We start from the raw sequence: 12,886 nt of genomic DNA, 5'->3' as shown, positions 1-12,886 counted from the left end.
CAATACATCCACTGCTTTCCCTTCATCCACAGAACCAGTAATCTCATCATAGAAGGCGATTAGATTAGTTAGGCATGACCTTCCCTTGGTGAATCCATGCTGACTGTTCCTGATCACTTTCCTCTCATGTAAGTGCTTCAGGATTGATTCTTTGAGGACCTGCTCCATGATTTTTCCAGGGACTGAGGTGAGGCTGACTGGCCTGTAGTTCCCAGGATCCTCCTTCTTCCCTTTTTTAAAGATGGGCACTACATTAGCCTTTTTCCAGTCATCTGGGACTTTCCCCGTTCGCCACGAGTTTTCAAAGATAATGGCGAATGGCTCTGCAATCACAGCCGCCAATTCCTTCAGCACTCTCGGATGCAACTCGTCCGGCCCCATGGACTTGTGCACGTCCAGCTTTTCTAAATAGTCCCTAACCACCTCTTTCTCCACAGAGGGCTGGCCACCTATTCCCCATGTTGTTATGCCCAGCGCAGCAGTCTGGGAGCTGACCTTGTTAGCGAAGACAGAGGCATTGAGTACATTAGCTTTTTCCACATCCTCTGTCACTAGGTTGCCTCCCTCATTCATTAAGGGGCCCACACTTTCCTTGGCTTTCTTCTTGTTGCCAACATACCTGAAGAAACCCTTCTTGTTACTCTTGACATCTCTCGCTAGCTGCAGCTCCAGGTGCGATTTGGCCCTCCTGATTTCATTCCTACATGCCCGAGCAATATTTTTATACTCTTCCCTGGTCATATGTCCAACCTTCCACTTCTTGTAAGCTTCTTTTTTATGTTTAAGATCCGCTAGGATTTCACCGTTAAGCCAAGCTGGTCGCCTGCCATATTTACTATTCTTTCGACTCATCGGGATGGTTTGTCCCTGTAACCTCAACAGGGATTCCTTGAAATACAGCCAGCTCTCCTGGACTCCTTTCCCCTTCATGTTAGTCCCTCAGGGGATCCTACCCATCCGTTCCCTGAGGGAGTCGAAGTCTGCTTTCCTGAAGTCCAGGGTCCGTATCCTGCTGCTTACCTTTCTTCCCTGCGTCAGGATCCTGAACTCAACCAACTCATGGTCACTGCCTCCCAGATTCCCATCCACTTTTGCTTCCCCCACTAATTCTTCCCGGTTTGTGAGCAGCAGGTCAAGAAAAGCGCCCCCCCTAGTTGGCTCCTGTAGCACTTGCACCAGGAAATTGTCCCCTACGCTTTCCAAAAACTTCCTGGATTGTCTGTGCACCGCTGTATTGCTCTCTCAGCAGATGTCAGGAAAATTAAAGTCACCCATGAGAACCAGGGCGTGCGATCTAGTAGCTTCTACGAGCTGCTGGAAGAAAGCCTCATCCACCTCATCCCCCTGGTCCGGTGGTCTATAACAGACTCCCACCATTACATCACTCTTGTTGCTCACACTTCTAAACTTAATCCAGAGACACTCAGGTTTTTCTGCAGTTTCATACCGGAGCTCTGAGCAGTCATACTGCTCCCTTACATACAGTGCTACTCCCCCACCTTTTCTGCCCTGCCTGTCCTTCCTGAACAGTTTATAACCATCCATGACAGTACTCCAGTCATGTGAGTTATCCCACCAAGTCTCTGTTATTCCAATCACGTCATAATTCCTTGACATCACCAGGACCTCCAGTTCTCCCTGCTTGTTTCCAAGGCTTTGTGCATTCGTATATAAGCACTTGAGATAACCTGCTGATCGCCTCTCATTCTCAGTATGAGGCAGGAGCCCTCCCCTCACAGACATTCCTACCTGTGCTTCCTCGCGGTATCCCGCTTTCCCACTTACCTCAGGGCTTTGGTCTCCTTCCCCCGGTGAACCTAGTTTAAAGCCCTCCTCACTAGGTTAGCCAGCCTGCTTGCAAAGATGCTCTTCCCTCTCTTTGTAAGGTGGAGCCCGTCTCTGCCCAGCACTCCTCCTTCATGGAACACCATCCCATGGTCAAAGAATCCAAAGCCTTCTCTCTGACACCACCTGCGTAGCCATTCGTTGACTTCCACGATTCAACGATCTCTACCCAGGCCTTTTCCTTCCACGGGGAGGATGGACGAGAACACCACTTGCGCCTCAAACTCCTTTATCCTTCTTCCCAGAGCCACGTAGTACGCAGTGATCCGCTCAAGGTCATTCTTGGCAGTATCATTGGTGCCCACGTGGAGAAGCAGGAAGGGGTAGCGATCCGAGGGCTTGATGAGTCTCGGCAGTCTCTCCGTCACATTGCGAATCTTAGCCCCTGGCAAGCAGCAGACTTCACGGTCTGCTGGTTTGAGTCGCTATGGCCTGAGCTCAAAGACGCCCTGGCTGTAGGAGGTTCAACATCTCCTTGCTAGAGCTTCTCTGCAAGCTTTGGCTACCGTACTTCCTCCTTGCTCGCCTGTCTCCTTCTGACCTCGGTCAGCTCCAGCCTTCTTCTGTCTCCTACCTCTTGCCCTCAGCCAGGCCAAAAATCTCGCACAAGAGAGAGTCCCCTTCTTTGCTCTACCCATCTTTTCTGGAGTCCCAGTTCCCTCAGCTCCATGCGTGGAGATGATCTGACCTGCTTGGCACATCCTTCATTTTCCTGAAATCCAATGGCACTCTTCCAGCCATGTCTCCTGCATTCCCGTCCCCTAAGCCTTGTGTTCTCCATCTTTCTTGTCTTGTCTCTATCCCACCAAAGCTGAGGGCGCGGCGGGTCATTACCCAGCCTTATCGACCTTTATACATTCAGTGGATATTTATGTAAATATGTTTTTTGATAATGATGATAAATAAATGGCAGGGCCCGTCTGATAAAACTGCATTTTTGTCACCCCAAAATTCAGAGACTCCAAGAGGTAGTGGGATAGAATTCAGGGTAACCACTGCTTATCGCTCCCCTCCCAGAGCTGGGGATAGAATCCAGGAGTCCTGACTCCTAATCCAGCACTGCAAATGTCAGACCACCCACATGTCCTGGATACTTCTACTCCATTGTAAATCTGGAGCAACACCATTGCAGTCAATTCCAGATGGATGCCGGAGGGGCCCTGAGATCAGAATCCAGCCCTTATCCCAATGCAGTTGGGAGTGACTCTGGATTGACCCTGAGGGAGCTGAAACCATACCAGGATAGGGCACCTAGGGGGTCTCAGTTTGAGCCCCTCCCCTCTTCAGGAGACAAACCCAGTGCCCCGGTCACAGATAGGACATTCTCTGTGTCCCTGGAGAGAGCCAGCGAGTAAGGGCTCCCCATGCTCCCTTGGTACATGGTTCCCAACCCACACCCTCCTCATGGGCCCTGCTTAGATGGGATGGAGATGCCTGAACATAGGGTGGGGGTAAGGGAGCTAAATGGCTGGGCGATGGGATGGATGGAGAAGTGAGAATGGAGATGGAGGGAGAGAGAGGCAAATTATTTGTGTTGGGGTAGATCCTAGAATACCCGGACTGAGATCAGGGCCCCTGCCATGCCAGGTGCTGCACAGACCCTTTGTGAGAAACAGTCCTTGCCCCAACGATCTTAGTCTCACTAGACAATGGGTGGGATCCTCACCCCATTTCACAGCCAGGGAAACCAAGTCAGAGAGAAGAACATTCCCAAGTGTGTTGAAGGTTTGTAACTGGCTCTGGTGCTGAACGAGGTCATAGGAACAGCAGCACGACTTCCCCTAAAGATCCTTCCCCAGATCCCATGTGTCCCTCGCCCCCCAAGCTCCCACTGTCATGACCCCGCCCCCCAAACTGATCCCTGGTCTCCTCCAGGCTGCCCCCCCCCATAAACACCGTTTCCATGGGGTCCTGCAGTGCAGTTATCACCTGGATCTGGAAGGTGGGGGGTCCCTGTTGGGCCAAACCCCATTTTCCCCCTGTACTCCCAGACCCCCCGCGACCCGGATAGTGCAGTGCCTGTCCCAGGGGTGCAATACCTGCTTGGGACACGAGGGAAGCTTGAAGAAAGAAAACCGTGTTGCTGGCCTTCAGGACTCCTGCGTTCTCTCCCTGGCTCTGGAGGGTGAGTCGAGTCAAGTGGTTGGGGGGTGGGGCTAGGAGTCAGGACTCCGGGGTTCTATCCCCAGCTCTGGGATGGGAGTGGGGTCTAGTAGTTAGAGCAGGGTGCTGGGAGCCACAACTCCGTGTCCTACCCTGACACATTCTGTGCCTCAATTTCTCCACCTTGGGAGGAGCGGGGTGGGGTCCCAAAGCCATCCACAGACAGCCGCTGACAGTGCAATAGAACATCATTTATTCAGCGACAACGTTAACCTTTCCTCTACCGCCAGCCTCCATTCCCCAGTCAGATGCCAGTGTCTCCTGCGTCCGACCGGGGCAGTGGGAGGCTGGCAGGTGAGGCGGGGCTACGGGTCACCTTGAGGCAGCGGCAGAAGAGAACAGGCCGGTGCCCCAAGCCCAGGTGATACTGCCACCAGTAGAGCTTCTGCCGGGGCTGAAGAATGACCCGCAGCTCCTCTCCCTCTTCAGCCACGGCCTCCCACTCCTCCTGCTCCGTCCTGAGCCCCAGCCCCCCATACATGGGGGGCAGGGAGAACTGGGCCTGGAGCAAGGCCACAGAAAGGTCTGCAGGTGCCGGGGAACCGGCCGTGGAGAAGGTCCAGTTGGCCAATTTCTCTTCCACACGTCCCACCTTCCGGGTTATCTCATGGCTGCCGGGGAGCGGCCCGTCTGTCTCGTTCTGGATCAGCTTGACACATTCCCATGCCCCAAAGGTGCCCCTGTGGACCAGGGACAATCCACCCGGGAGGAAGCTGGCCACATCCGCGTGGACGGGGAGGACCTCCTGGTGCCCCGAGCTAGAGAAGACCTGGCTGTATAGCCCCCGCTGCTCGTCCACACCCAGAAAAGCCAGGTGGGTAGCGTCAAGGGCGTAGTAGTAGAGTCCGTGGCGGGACGCGGGCTCCAGGGGCATCTCCTCTGCTTCGGCCCCCGTGGTCAGGTCAGCCACAGACAGAACCACGCCGCGGGCCAGGAAGATGAGGGAGAAGCGGCCGCCCCACGAGGCATAGTGGTCGCCTCCGCGGCATGTGGGGTGCAGGGGGAGGGCGTCGGGGCTGGGGGCGGCGCTCAGGTCTGTGGTTCGGTGGAACGCGTCCCCCCGGAGGATGCAGACGCAGGAGCCGGTGGTGTCGCCCACATAGTGTTCCCCGCCCTGGCAGGCAGGGTGCAGGCCCCGGATCTCCACGGCCTCCGGGGAGTGGCACTCGGGCGCCTGGAGGAAGCAGCCCACGTCGGAGCGGACGATGAAGAAGCCGTGAGGGGTGGTGAAGACATCGGTGCCAGGGGAGCGTGCCCGTGGGGCGATCCCAGCCATGGGGGGGCTGAGCTCCTGGGGGACACCAGAGGGGGAGAGTGAGGGGGGGCTCCATATTGAAATGGGCTAGGCCGAGACCAGCCAGACCCTGGCGGTGTGGAGGGCAGGAAGGGCACCACCGCCCAGGGCACAGGGTGGGGGGAGAATCAGCTTGGTCCCTGAAAGGGAGGTTGGGGGAGGATGTCTGTGGGGGAGTCACACCAAGAAGGGCCAGGCCCTGGGTGTGTGTGGGAGGGGGAAGGAGGCCTGGGTCCCGGGTGGAAGCTGGCTCTGCACCGGGCACCACGGGTAACCAGCAGCCCAGCGCGGCCTCTGCTCCCCCTATCCCAGAAGGGGGGACCCCCCTGGAGAGGCCCCACTTGCAGAGCCCCCCGGGAAGGGGCGATGGGGCAGCCCGGAATGGGGCGGGGATGCTCCCCGGATCTCACCGGCGCTGGGAGTGGAGACGGGGCCGTGCGCCCCTCTCCAAGGCGCTGCGCTCCCGGGGCCGTGCGCCCCTCTCCAAGGCGCTGCGCCTCCAGCCGGCGATGGTAACCCGCAGCCTTGCCCGGGCTGAGATCCGCCTGGCCCGCCCCCAAACGGGAAGTCGTAGCTAAAGGGGAGGGGAAGTCGCTGGCCAGCTCCTCCCAACTGCACAGCCATTAAAGGGGTGGGGGGGGGGGGGGACGGGACGGGACGCCTGGGTTCTCTCCTAGGCTGGGGGAGGGGATGGGCTAGTCAGTGGTTAGAACAGAGGAGTCTGGTGGCTAGGATGCCTGGGTTCTATCCTCTGCTCGGAGATGGGGGCGTGTCTAATAGTTGGGAGGGGGTGGCAGGACTCTTGGGTTCTTTTCCCTGCTTGGAGATGGGATGAAGAGTTTAGTAGTTAAAGGGAGGTCAGGACGCCTGGGTTCTCTCCCTGGCTCTGGGAGGGGAGTGGGGTCTTGTGGTTGGAGTGTGTGTGTATGGGGGGCCTTTGGGACCGGGAATCCTGGGTTCTTTCTGCTGCTCAGAGGTGGGAGGGGGGCATCTAATGGTGAGAGCAGGGAGGTCAGGGGTCTGGGAGGTAAGGCTTTTGGGGTTTCAGTCCTAGCTCTCCCCATCTGTATATGGATCCCTCCCCCTTGGTGGGTTGCTGGAGCTGGAATGAAGCTGGGAGGTAACTGGCCCAGAGTCTGCCATGCTTGCCCTAAATCTGTGCTGTTGCTGAAGGATCCCTAGGGCCCCTCAGCCCAGGGAGCCCACCTAGCTTGGCCTTTGAGAGCGGCACCCCCTTGTGGACAATTGTGGAATAACCTGCCCAGGGGAGCCACTTCCTCCTGCTCCCCCTATTGCTGGGCCATGCCCTCAATTGCAGACTTTCCTCCTGCCCCCTCACCCCAGGGCGTGGCTCCTCTGGCTTGCCGGGAGTGATCCAAGAACCTCTGATTGGCCGTTCAGCCTCTGTTAAATTCATGTGGTGGTGAGTTCCACAGGCTGTTCCATTCCCTATGGCTCTCAGGGTCCCATTCCTGCTGCCCCCTCCCCCACCAGCGCTGTCTCGTGATGACACCCTTCTAGCTACATGCTGGGGGCTCAGGATGGAGAAGGCAGGGCAGACATGAGGTGGAGGGGATGCAGAAGGCTCTCCGGGGACTAAGATGGGTTCCCTGCCTGGGCACCTCCCCCTTACCTGTGCCTTGTGTCCCTTGCCCTACCCCCCTTTATAGGGTGTGCCAGGCATTTGTTGCCCCCTGCTGGGGGCTCAGCCATGTGGGGGCACCAGGCCCCAAGAAGCTGGCCTGTCTGGGGGGGGAAAGAGCAGCAAGTTTGGACCCTCTAGAAAGCCCCCACTTGGTCCCACAGTGGCTAGAAGGGCCGGGAGTGGGCAGAAGTCAATCAGGGCCCAACAGGCAGGATAAAAAGGGCCAGTCAAGCCTGCTAGGGGCCAGTTCAGGTGGAGCAGGACGTAACTAGCTGAGGCTGAAGATTCTCCAGTTTGTGCGAGGGTCAGTGAAAGTGTCACAGGGCCTTTCCCCTCTAGGGGCGCTGGTTCCCATCCAGCCCCAGGGCTGGGGGGTTGGGGACTCAGGGAGGCGAGAACGGGACACGGGGCCTTTCCCCTCTACATGAATGGGTCAGGGATGCAGCTCAACATGCTCCTAGCACTTGCAGCCCCATATGAAGACAATTATTACCATCCCGGCTCCCTCATGCTTTCTTGTTTTTTACCCTTCTACAGACCCCCAAACCAAGGAGAAGACCAAGGAAAGTCAACCCCAACAGCCTGGTGAATGCTGGACAAATTCTTTGTGCTTCTGCAGCAGATTCGACCCTGGAATGATCCCAAAGCAGAATTCAGGCTGCGGGTTATAATGAGAGAAGACGGAGAGAACAGGCAATGAAATCATCTGCCCTGGTGACGCGATTTGCAGAGAAGCTGGGGGAGGGGAAGTGGATGAGCCGGGTTTGCGAGCTGGGAGGAGGGCACTGGGAAGCGATAAGTATGGATTTGAAGGGGCTGATTTGATCCCATTGATACACTCCCAGCTGCTGGTTGAGGTGCCCTTGGGGAGGGTCAGCCCCCCGGGGAAGAAGGTCAGCACGTTGGGGTGGATGGAGAAGGAGATCTGTTGGTGGGCTCAGTAGTACATGTATATGAACATGAGCTCCACCCACCATTTCTCATCCACCTTCAGTCCTGCTGGAAAGAAGTGGTAGGGGAGCATCCATCCCCTGTTCATCTGTGCCCACGTCAAGGGCAGAGCACACGACACGCTGCTCTCGGAAGATGATGTGGAACCCGGAAGCACAGTGCATGGTCCCCGCCACAGCAGTTGGGATGCAGCTTATGGACCTTGGCCTCAGCCTCTGTGCTGAAGTCCTTTACCACCTGGTAGGAGTCGCCCTTGATGATGTAGATGTTGGGGGGAATCGTCTTGTCACTCCCGTAGAGATCCCCATCCTGTCACGCAGGGTGCAGTCTCCCGATCTCTATACCAGTCCCGCTCTTTTGATTGTCTGTCCGCAGGTAGCAATCCAGGTCGGAGCAGATGATAAAGAAGCCCTTTTGATTATCGAAGATGTCGGTGCCCGGGGCGTCATTGTGAGGGACCAATGGTCCATCGGCAGGAGTCCAGCCCTGAGACGAGGAGAAGTGAGGGCAGGATGATAGCTCATCTCATCCTTTGTGAAGCTTTGATGCTTGAAGATCCCCAGTTCCAAGAGCAACCAGGCACCTGTCTGCAATGAAGTCTCCTAGATGTGCCCTGCAGACCAATCTCCAGGGGGTGGCGCAATCCTGAGGAAGGGGAAAGCCCAGCGTCCTGCCCCATAAGGATCCCACCTCACACGGGCTCCCACTTTCCACCATGGATCTATCCATCTGGGCCATGTCTCCTCCATCTCACCCCATAAGTGCGAAGGGCTGCCCTGCGTGGAGATAAAGAGGGGAGGAAATATCGACAGGATCCCAAGGACTAACTCTGTGCCCAGCCAGGAGTCCATGAATGGAGCTCAGAGGAAAACAATGCACCAAAGTTCCCTCACTCCCGACCCGCAACCCCCCAGCTATCCTAGCCCTGGGCTCAGTCCTCGCCACCAGCTCTGCCGTTGCCCCTCAGTCCCAACACACAGCCCCCTGCTAGCCCAGCCCTGGGGTCCCCCCGCCCCAAAGTTCCAGCTGACATTCCCACCTGGTAGTTCCTCTCAGCTGATGACAGCTCCGCTTGGGGCCAGGAGTGAGTTCCTGGGCTGTACCGAGATGGATGGGACCTTAGAGAAGAGCAAAACCAGCCCTGCAATTCTCTGGATGTAAACGCTGACGGGGTCTGTGTAGAAGTAAAATTTTATATTTGTACTATAAGAATTAATGTATAGTTTAATCATCCTGCCAGCCACCCTTTTTGAACAGCAGAAAGGAAAGACCCTCTGGAACACTGGTTAAAAACGCATCTGACAGACTGCCAGTGTCTGTACTAATGTTAAGGCAAAAACCGACCAAAACAATCCTTATAACTAATTATGGTCACCCTTTTGTTTTAAAATAAGTTGTAATGTCTACTTTGGTTTCCTATGTGTATTATATAAATTAGCCACTCTCGTTAAATATACATTTCTTTGTTTTAAGGTTTAGTAAGTAAAAAACAGAATCTTGTATTGTGTCTATGTTAAAAAAATTAATTTTTTTTGAAAAGCCCGGGCCACAATGTGAACTGTTTTAATCACAAAATGTAGTCAGGTTTAATTTACAAACTACTGGATACCTTTAAAGGTCTCTGTAAAAAATGGTTTATGTAAATAAAAAATGTATGCATCAAAAAGAAAGGTGTAAAGGCCGTTGTTATAGCCAAATAATCAAAAAAAAAAACAAAAAAAACCCTTCCCAACGCCATCAGCCCACATCCATAATGAAAGAAGGGCAAATTAATACCCTGAGGTAAAGGCTGGCACCACTAGAAACAAAACAATTAACTGCATCAAAACCAAACCAAAATAACCCCCTCCAAGGTGTTTTGGAATGTTAACATCAAAAAATAACACCAATTAAAAAGTAACCGGTCAGAAACTGACACAGCAAAATTCTTAAACTTCAACGGCAAAAGAAGACTCCATAAGAGCAGGCTGCTTGGCCATGGGACTTTGGGTTTGTCTTGCCACCACTCCAAAAGCATCGAATTGCAACCGACAGAGCCCGGCTCCCCTCTGTGATCTATCTGGCTGGCCACTAGATTGATCCAGACTCTAGACTGGCAGGGCTGTATGCCTAAAATATATGTGTATGTAATTAAAAAGCATCTGCTAACTGTCGTATTCTCAATAAATGCGGCGTGCTGCCTTCTCCCCTATAAAAATCCCGTGTGCTTCTTGTAAGTATAACATCTGTTTGCTTCCTCTCCAGTGGCTCCTCCCCCTTTCCACTGACTCCGCCTTCTCACCAGGCTCATCCTTCCTCCCTCATACTATGCCTCCCTTTTCCCCTGAGTGTTCCCTCCCCATCTCCCACTCTGGCTTCCACCCCCTCACCCTGCCCCTGTGGGCCAATCGAGCCCCTTCTCCGTGTTAAGGGGTCCCCAATTCTGTTCCCCCGAGCCCTGCTCTCTGATAGGGGCCACGGCTGCTTCACCAGAGGGTGGGATCCCTGCCAGACTCTTATCTGCGTGGCCTGTATTGCAGCCACCTGCTATCAGGCCGTCCTGTGCTTGCAACACTTTGTGTGTTTCCAGGGAGGAAAACAGGACGTAACCGATTAGGGCTGAAGGTTCTGCCATCTGGGAGACGGTCAGTGACTGTGTCATGGGGCCTTTCTCCTCGAGGGGGATCTGGCTCCGATCCAGCCCCAGTGCAGGGGGATGGGTGACTCAGGGAGGTGGGAATGGGACAGGAGGCCTTTGCCCTCTCGATGAACTGGGGGGATTGAAGGTAAGGAACTAAACCAGTGCAGCTCAACATGCTCATAACACTTGCAGCCCTGTATAAAGACTATTATTACCATCTAATCTCATGCTTCCGGGCTTCCCCTGCAGGGGTCAGGCAGGACGGGTTACCTCGATACCCCATTGGCTCCCTGGGATTTTTTTTCACTTTCCTCTGAAGTGTAGTGATCAGAGATAGTCCACACCTGGAGACAGGACAGAGTGGGTCACAGCTCTGAGCTGCCTGGTTGGTGCCTGGGCTGGCATGCTCAGGATCCAATTGATCATCAGAATCGAGGTGGGGAAGGAATCCCCCCCCGCACGTCAGATTGGCAGGTATCTGAGGTAGAGGGTCATCTTTCTCTTCAGTATGGGGCAGGTGCAGGGTTGCCAATCCTCCCGGTTTTGTCAGGAGTCTCCTGGGATTGGGCTCTATCTCCCGGAGGGTACTGAAGCCAAACCGGGAGATTTTGGGCTGCTAAAAGTCCAGCAGCACAGCAGAGCAAAGGCAGTCTCCCTATCTCCTAAGGCACACCCCAACCCCTTGCCCCAGCCCTGTCCTGGAACCAGCACTCCAAACCCCCTGCTGCACCCCGACGCCCTGCCCTAGCCCTGAGCCCCCTCCGGCACCCAAACTCCCTCCCAGAGCCTGCACCCCGCACCCCCTCCTGCATCCCAACCCCCTGCCCCAGGCTCAGCCCAGAGCCCCCTCCTCCATTCCAAAACCCTCGGCCCCAGTCCAGAGCCTGCACCCCTTCCCGCACTCCAACCCCCTTCCAGTGCCCGGTGAAAGTGAGTGAGGGCATTCTCCATCCTCCCGGACGTTTAGGGGACTGGAGCCGATGGTTTTCTTCTGTGAACTGGACAACCCTGCAGAACAAGATGGGCTTGTGCCCTATGCTGAGGCGGTACTGCCGGATGTACAGGTTCTTTTTGGGCTCCAGGGTCACCTGGGCTGACTCCTCTTCTTCCTGGGCTTCGTTCCAGTCCTCCTGCTCCGTGCAGACGCTTCTTCCACTGTACTCGGGCTTGAGGGAGAACTGGACCTGGGTGCTGAGCTTGAGCCCTGAGGGACATCTCAGCAGAGATCCTCCAGCTGTGCTTGATGCGGGACACATGGTGCTTGGCATAGCCCACCTTGCAGGTGACCTTGTCTGACCAGGTGATGGGAGATTCGGAGTCCTTCGGTTCTTGATGCACTTCCAGGCGCCGGTTGAGATGCCTGTTGTGAGAGTCAGCCCCCCCCGGGCAAGAAGTTCAGCACATTGGGGTGGATGGAGAAGGAGACTGAATCGGTGGAGCTCATGTCATTGTACTGGTGGAACTGAGTCCCCCCATTTCTGAACACCTTGGTCAGGGTTGGGAAGACGCTGAAGTCAAAGTAATAGAGCCCCTTGCAGCATTCAGGCCGAAGGGGAGTGTCGAACCCATTTTCATCTGTGCTCATGTCAAAGACACGGCACATAACCCCCCGCTCTAGGAAGATGATGCAGAAAAAGAAATCATACTGCATGTAGTGGTCCCCGCTCACGGGCCTTGGACTCAGCATCTGTGCTCAAGTCCTTCACAACCCGGTAGGATTCGCCCTCGATGATGTAGATGTTGGGGTGGGGGGGTTCATCTTGTCACTCACGTAGTGATCCCCACCCTGGCATGCGGGGTGCAGTCCCCGGAACTTGATACCATCCCCCTTTTTAGATCCTCTGTCTGTCGGTAGCTGCCAAAACAAACAAAAATATTTCCTGAAAACAAAACTGGTTTATTGCTAGTCAAACATTTTCAGGTTTTGTAAAGAAAAATTTGAAAGTTTTTGAGGGAAGAAGACGCTTTCTGGGAATATTTTCCTTTTGCGAAAAAAGAATCCAATTTCCTCTCAATAACAATGTTTCTAATGGCTTTAATGATGAGGACATACGGCCGGACCAAACTTCTCCCCCAGCCACTTCTGCTTTTTCCATTCTCCTTCATCCACCTCCTTCACAGCAGTTCCCAAACTTCCTTCCAAATCTCATCGGTAGTGTAGGTGATTGAATGGCGTCTTCTCTCTCCTACTATTACTATTACTCACAGCCTTGAATTTGCTTTGGGCTTCCTCCATGTCAGTAGAAACAAGAGAACCCTGTGCACTCTTTTAAGTGAGAAGGGGGCGGGTGGGGGGTAAATAGTATGGATTTGCCAAGGTGCCAGAGTAGATCTGAAAGCTGAAATCTATCAAACTGGATTTTCCATC

At 54.7% G+C, this 12,886-nt stretch overlaps 1 protein-coding gene and 1 long non-coding RNA gene across 2 annotated transcripts; one reads left to right on the top strand and one right to left on the bottom strand.

Moving 5' to 3' along the window:
- Window positions 1-4,178: 4,178 nt before the first annotated feature.
- LOC144273420 (uncharacterized) lies at window positions 4,179-5,852 on the bottom strand. Its single transcript, XM_077831987.1, has 2 exons — window positions 5,713-5,852; window positions 4,179-5,299 (listed from the first exon to the last, which is right to left on the bottom strand). The coding sequence occupies exon 2, from the start codon at window positions 5,282-5,284 to the stop codon at window positions 4,253-4,255; it is 1,032 nt and encodes a 343-aa protein (XP_077688113.1). The 5' UTR covers window positions 5,285-5,299; window positions 5,713-5,852; the 3' UTR covers window positions 4,179-4,252.
- Window positions 5,853-6,308: 456 nt separating this feature from the next.
- On the top strand, window positions 6,309-9,848 carry LOC144273412 (uncharacterized). The gene is made up of 3 exons (XR_013347754.1): window positions 6,309-6,422; window positions 7,485-7,661; window positions 8,274-9,848. It is a non-coding gene; the product is annotated as an uncharacterized LOC144273412 (long non-coding RNA).
- Window positions 9,849-12,886: the final 3,038 nt, after the last annotated feature.

This window comes from Eretmochelys imbricata, chromosome 13, assembly GCF_965152235.1.
Source record: "Eretmochelys imbricata isolate rEreImb1 chromosome 13, rEreImb1.hap1, whole genome shotgun sequence".
Taxonomy (NCBI): domain Eukaryota; kingdom Metazoa; phylum Chordata; order Testudines; family Cheloniidae; genus Eretmochelys; species Eretmochelys imbricata.
This window is presented reverse-complemented; position numbering and strand designations above follow the sequence as displayed.

What these genes read in the sequence shown, in the direction of transcription:
- LOC144273420 (XM_077831987.1), bottom strand. Translation starts at nt 5,284, where the DNA reads ATGGCTGGGATCGCCCCACGGGCACGCTCCCCTGGCACCGATGTCTTC.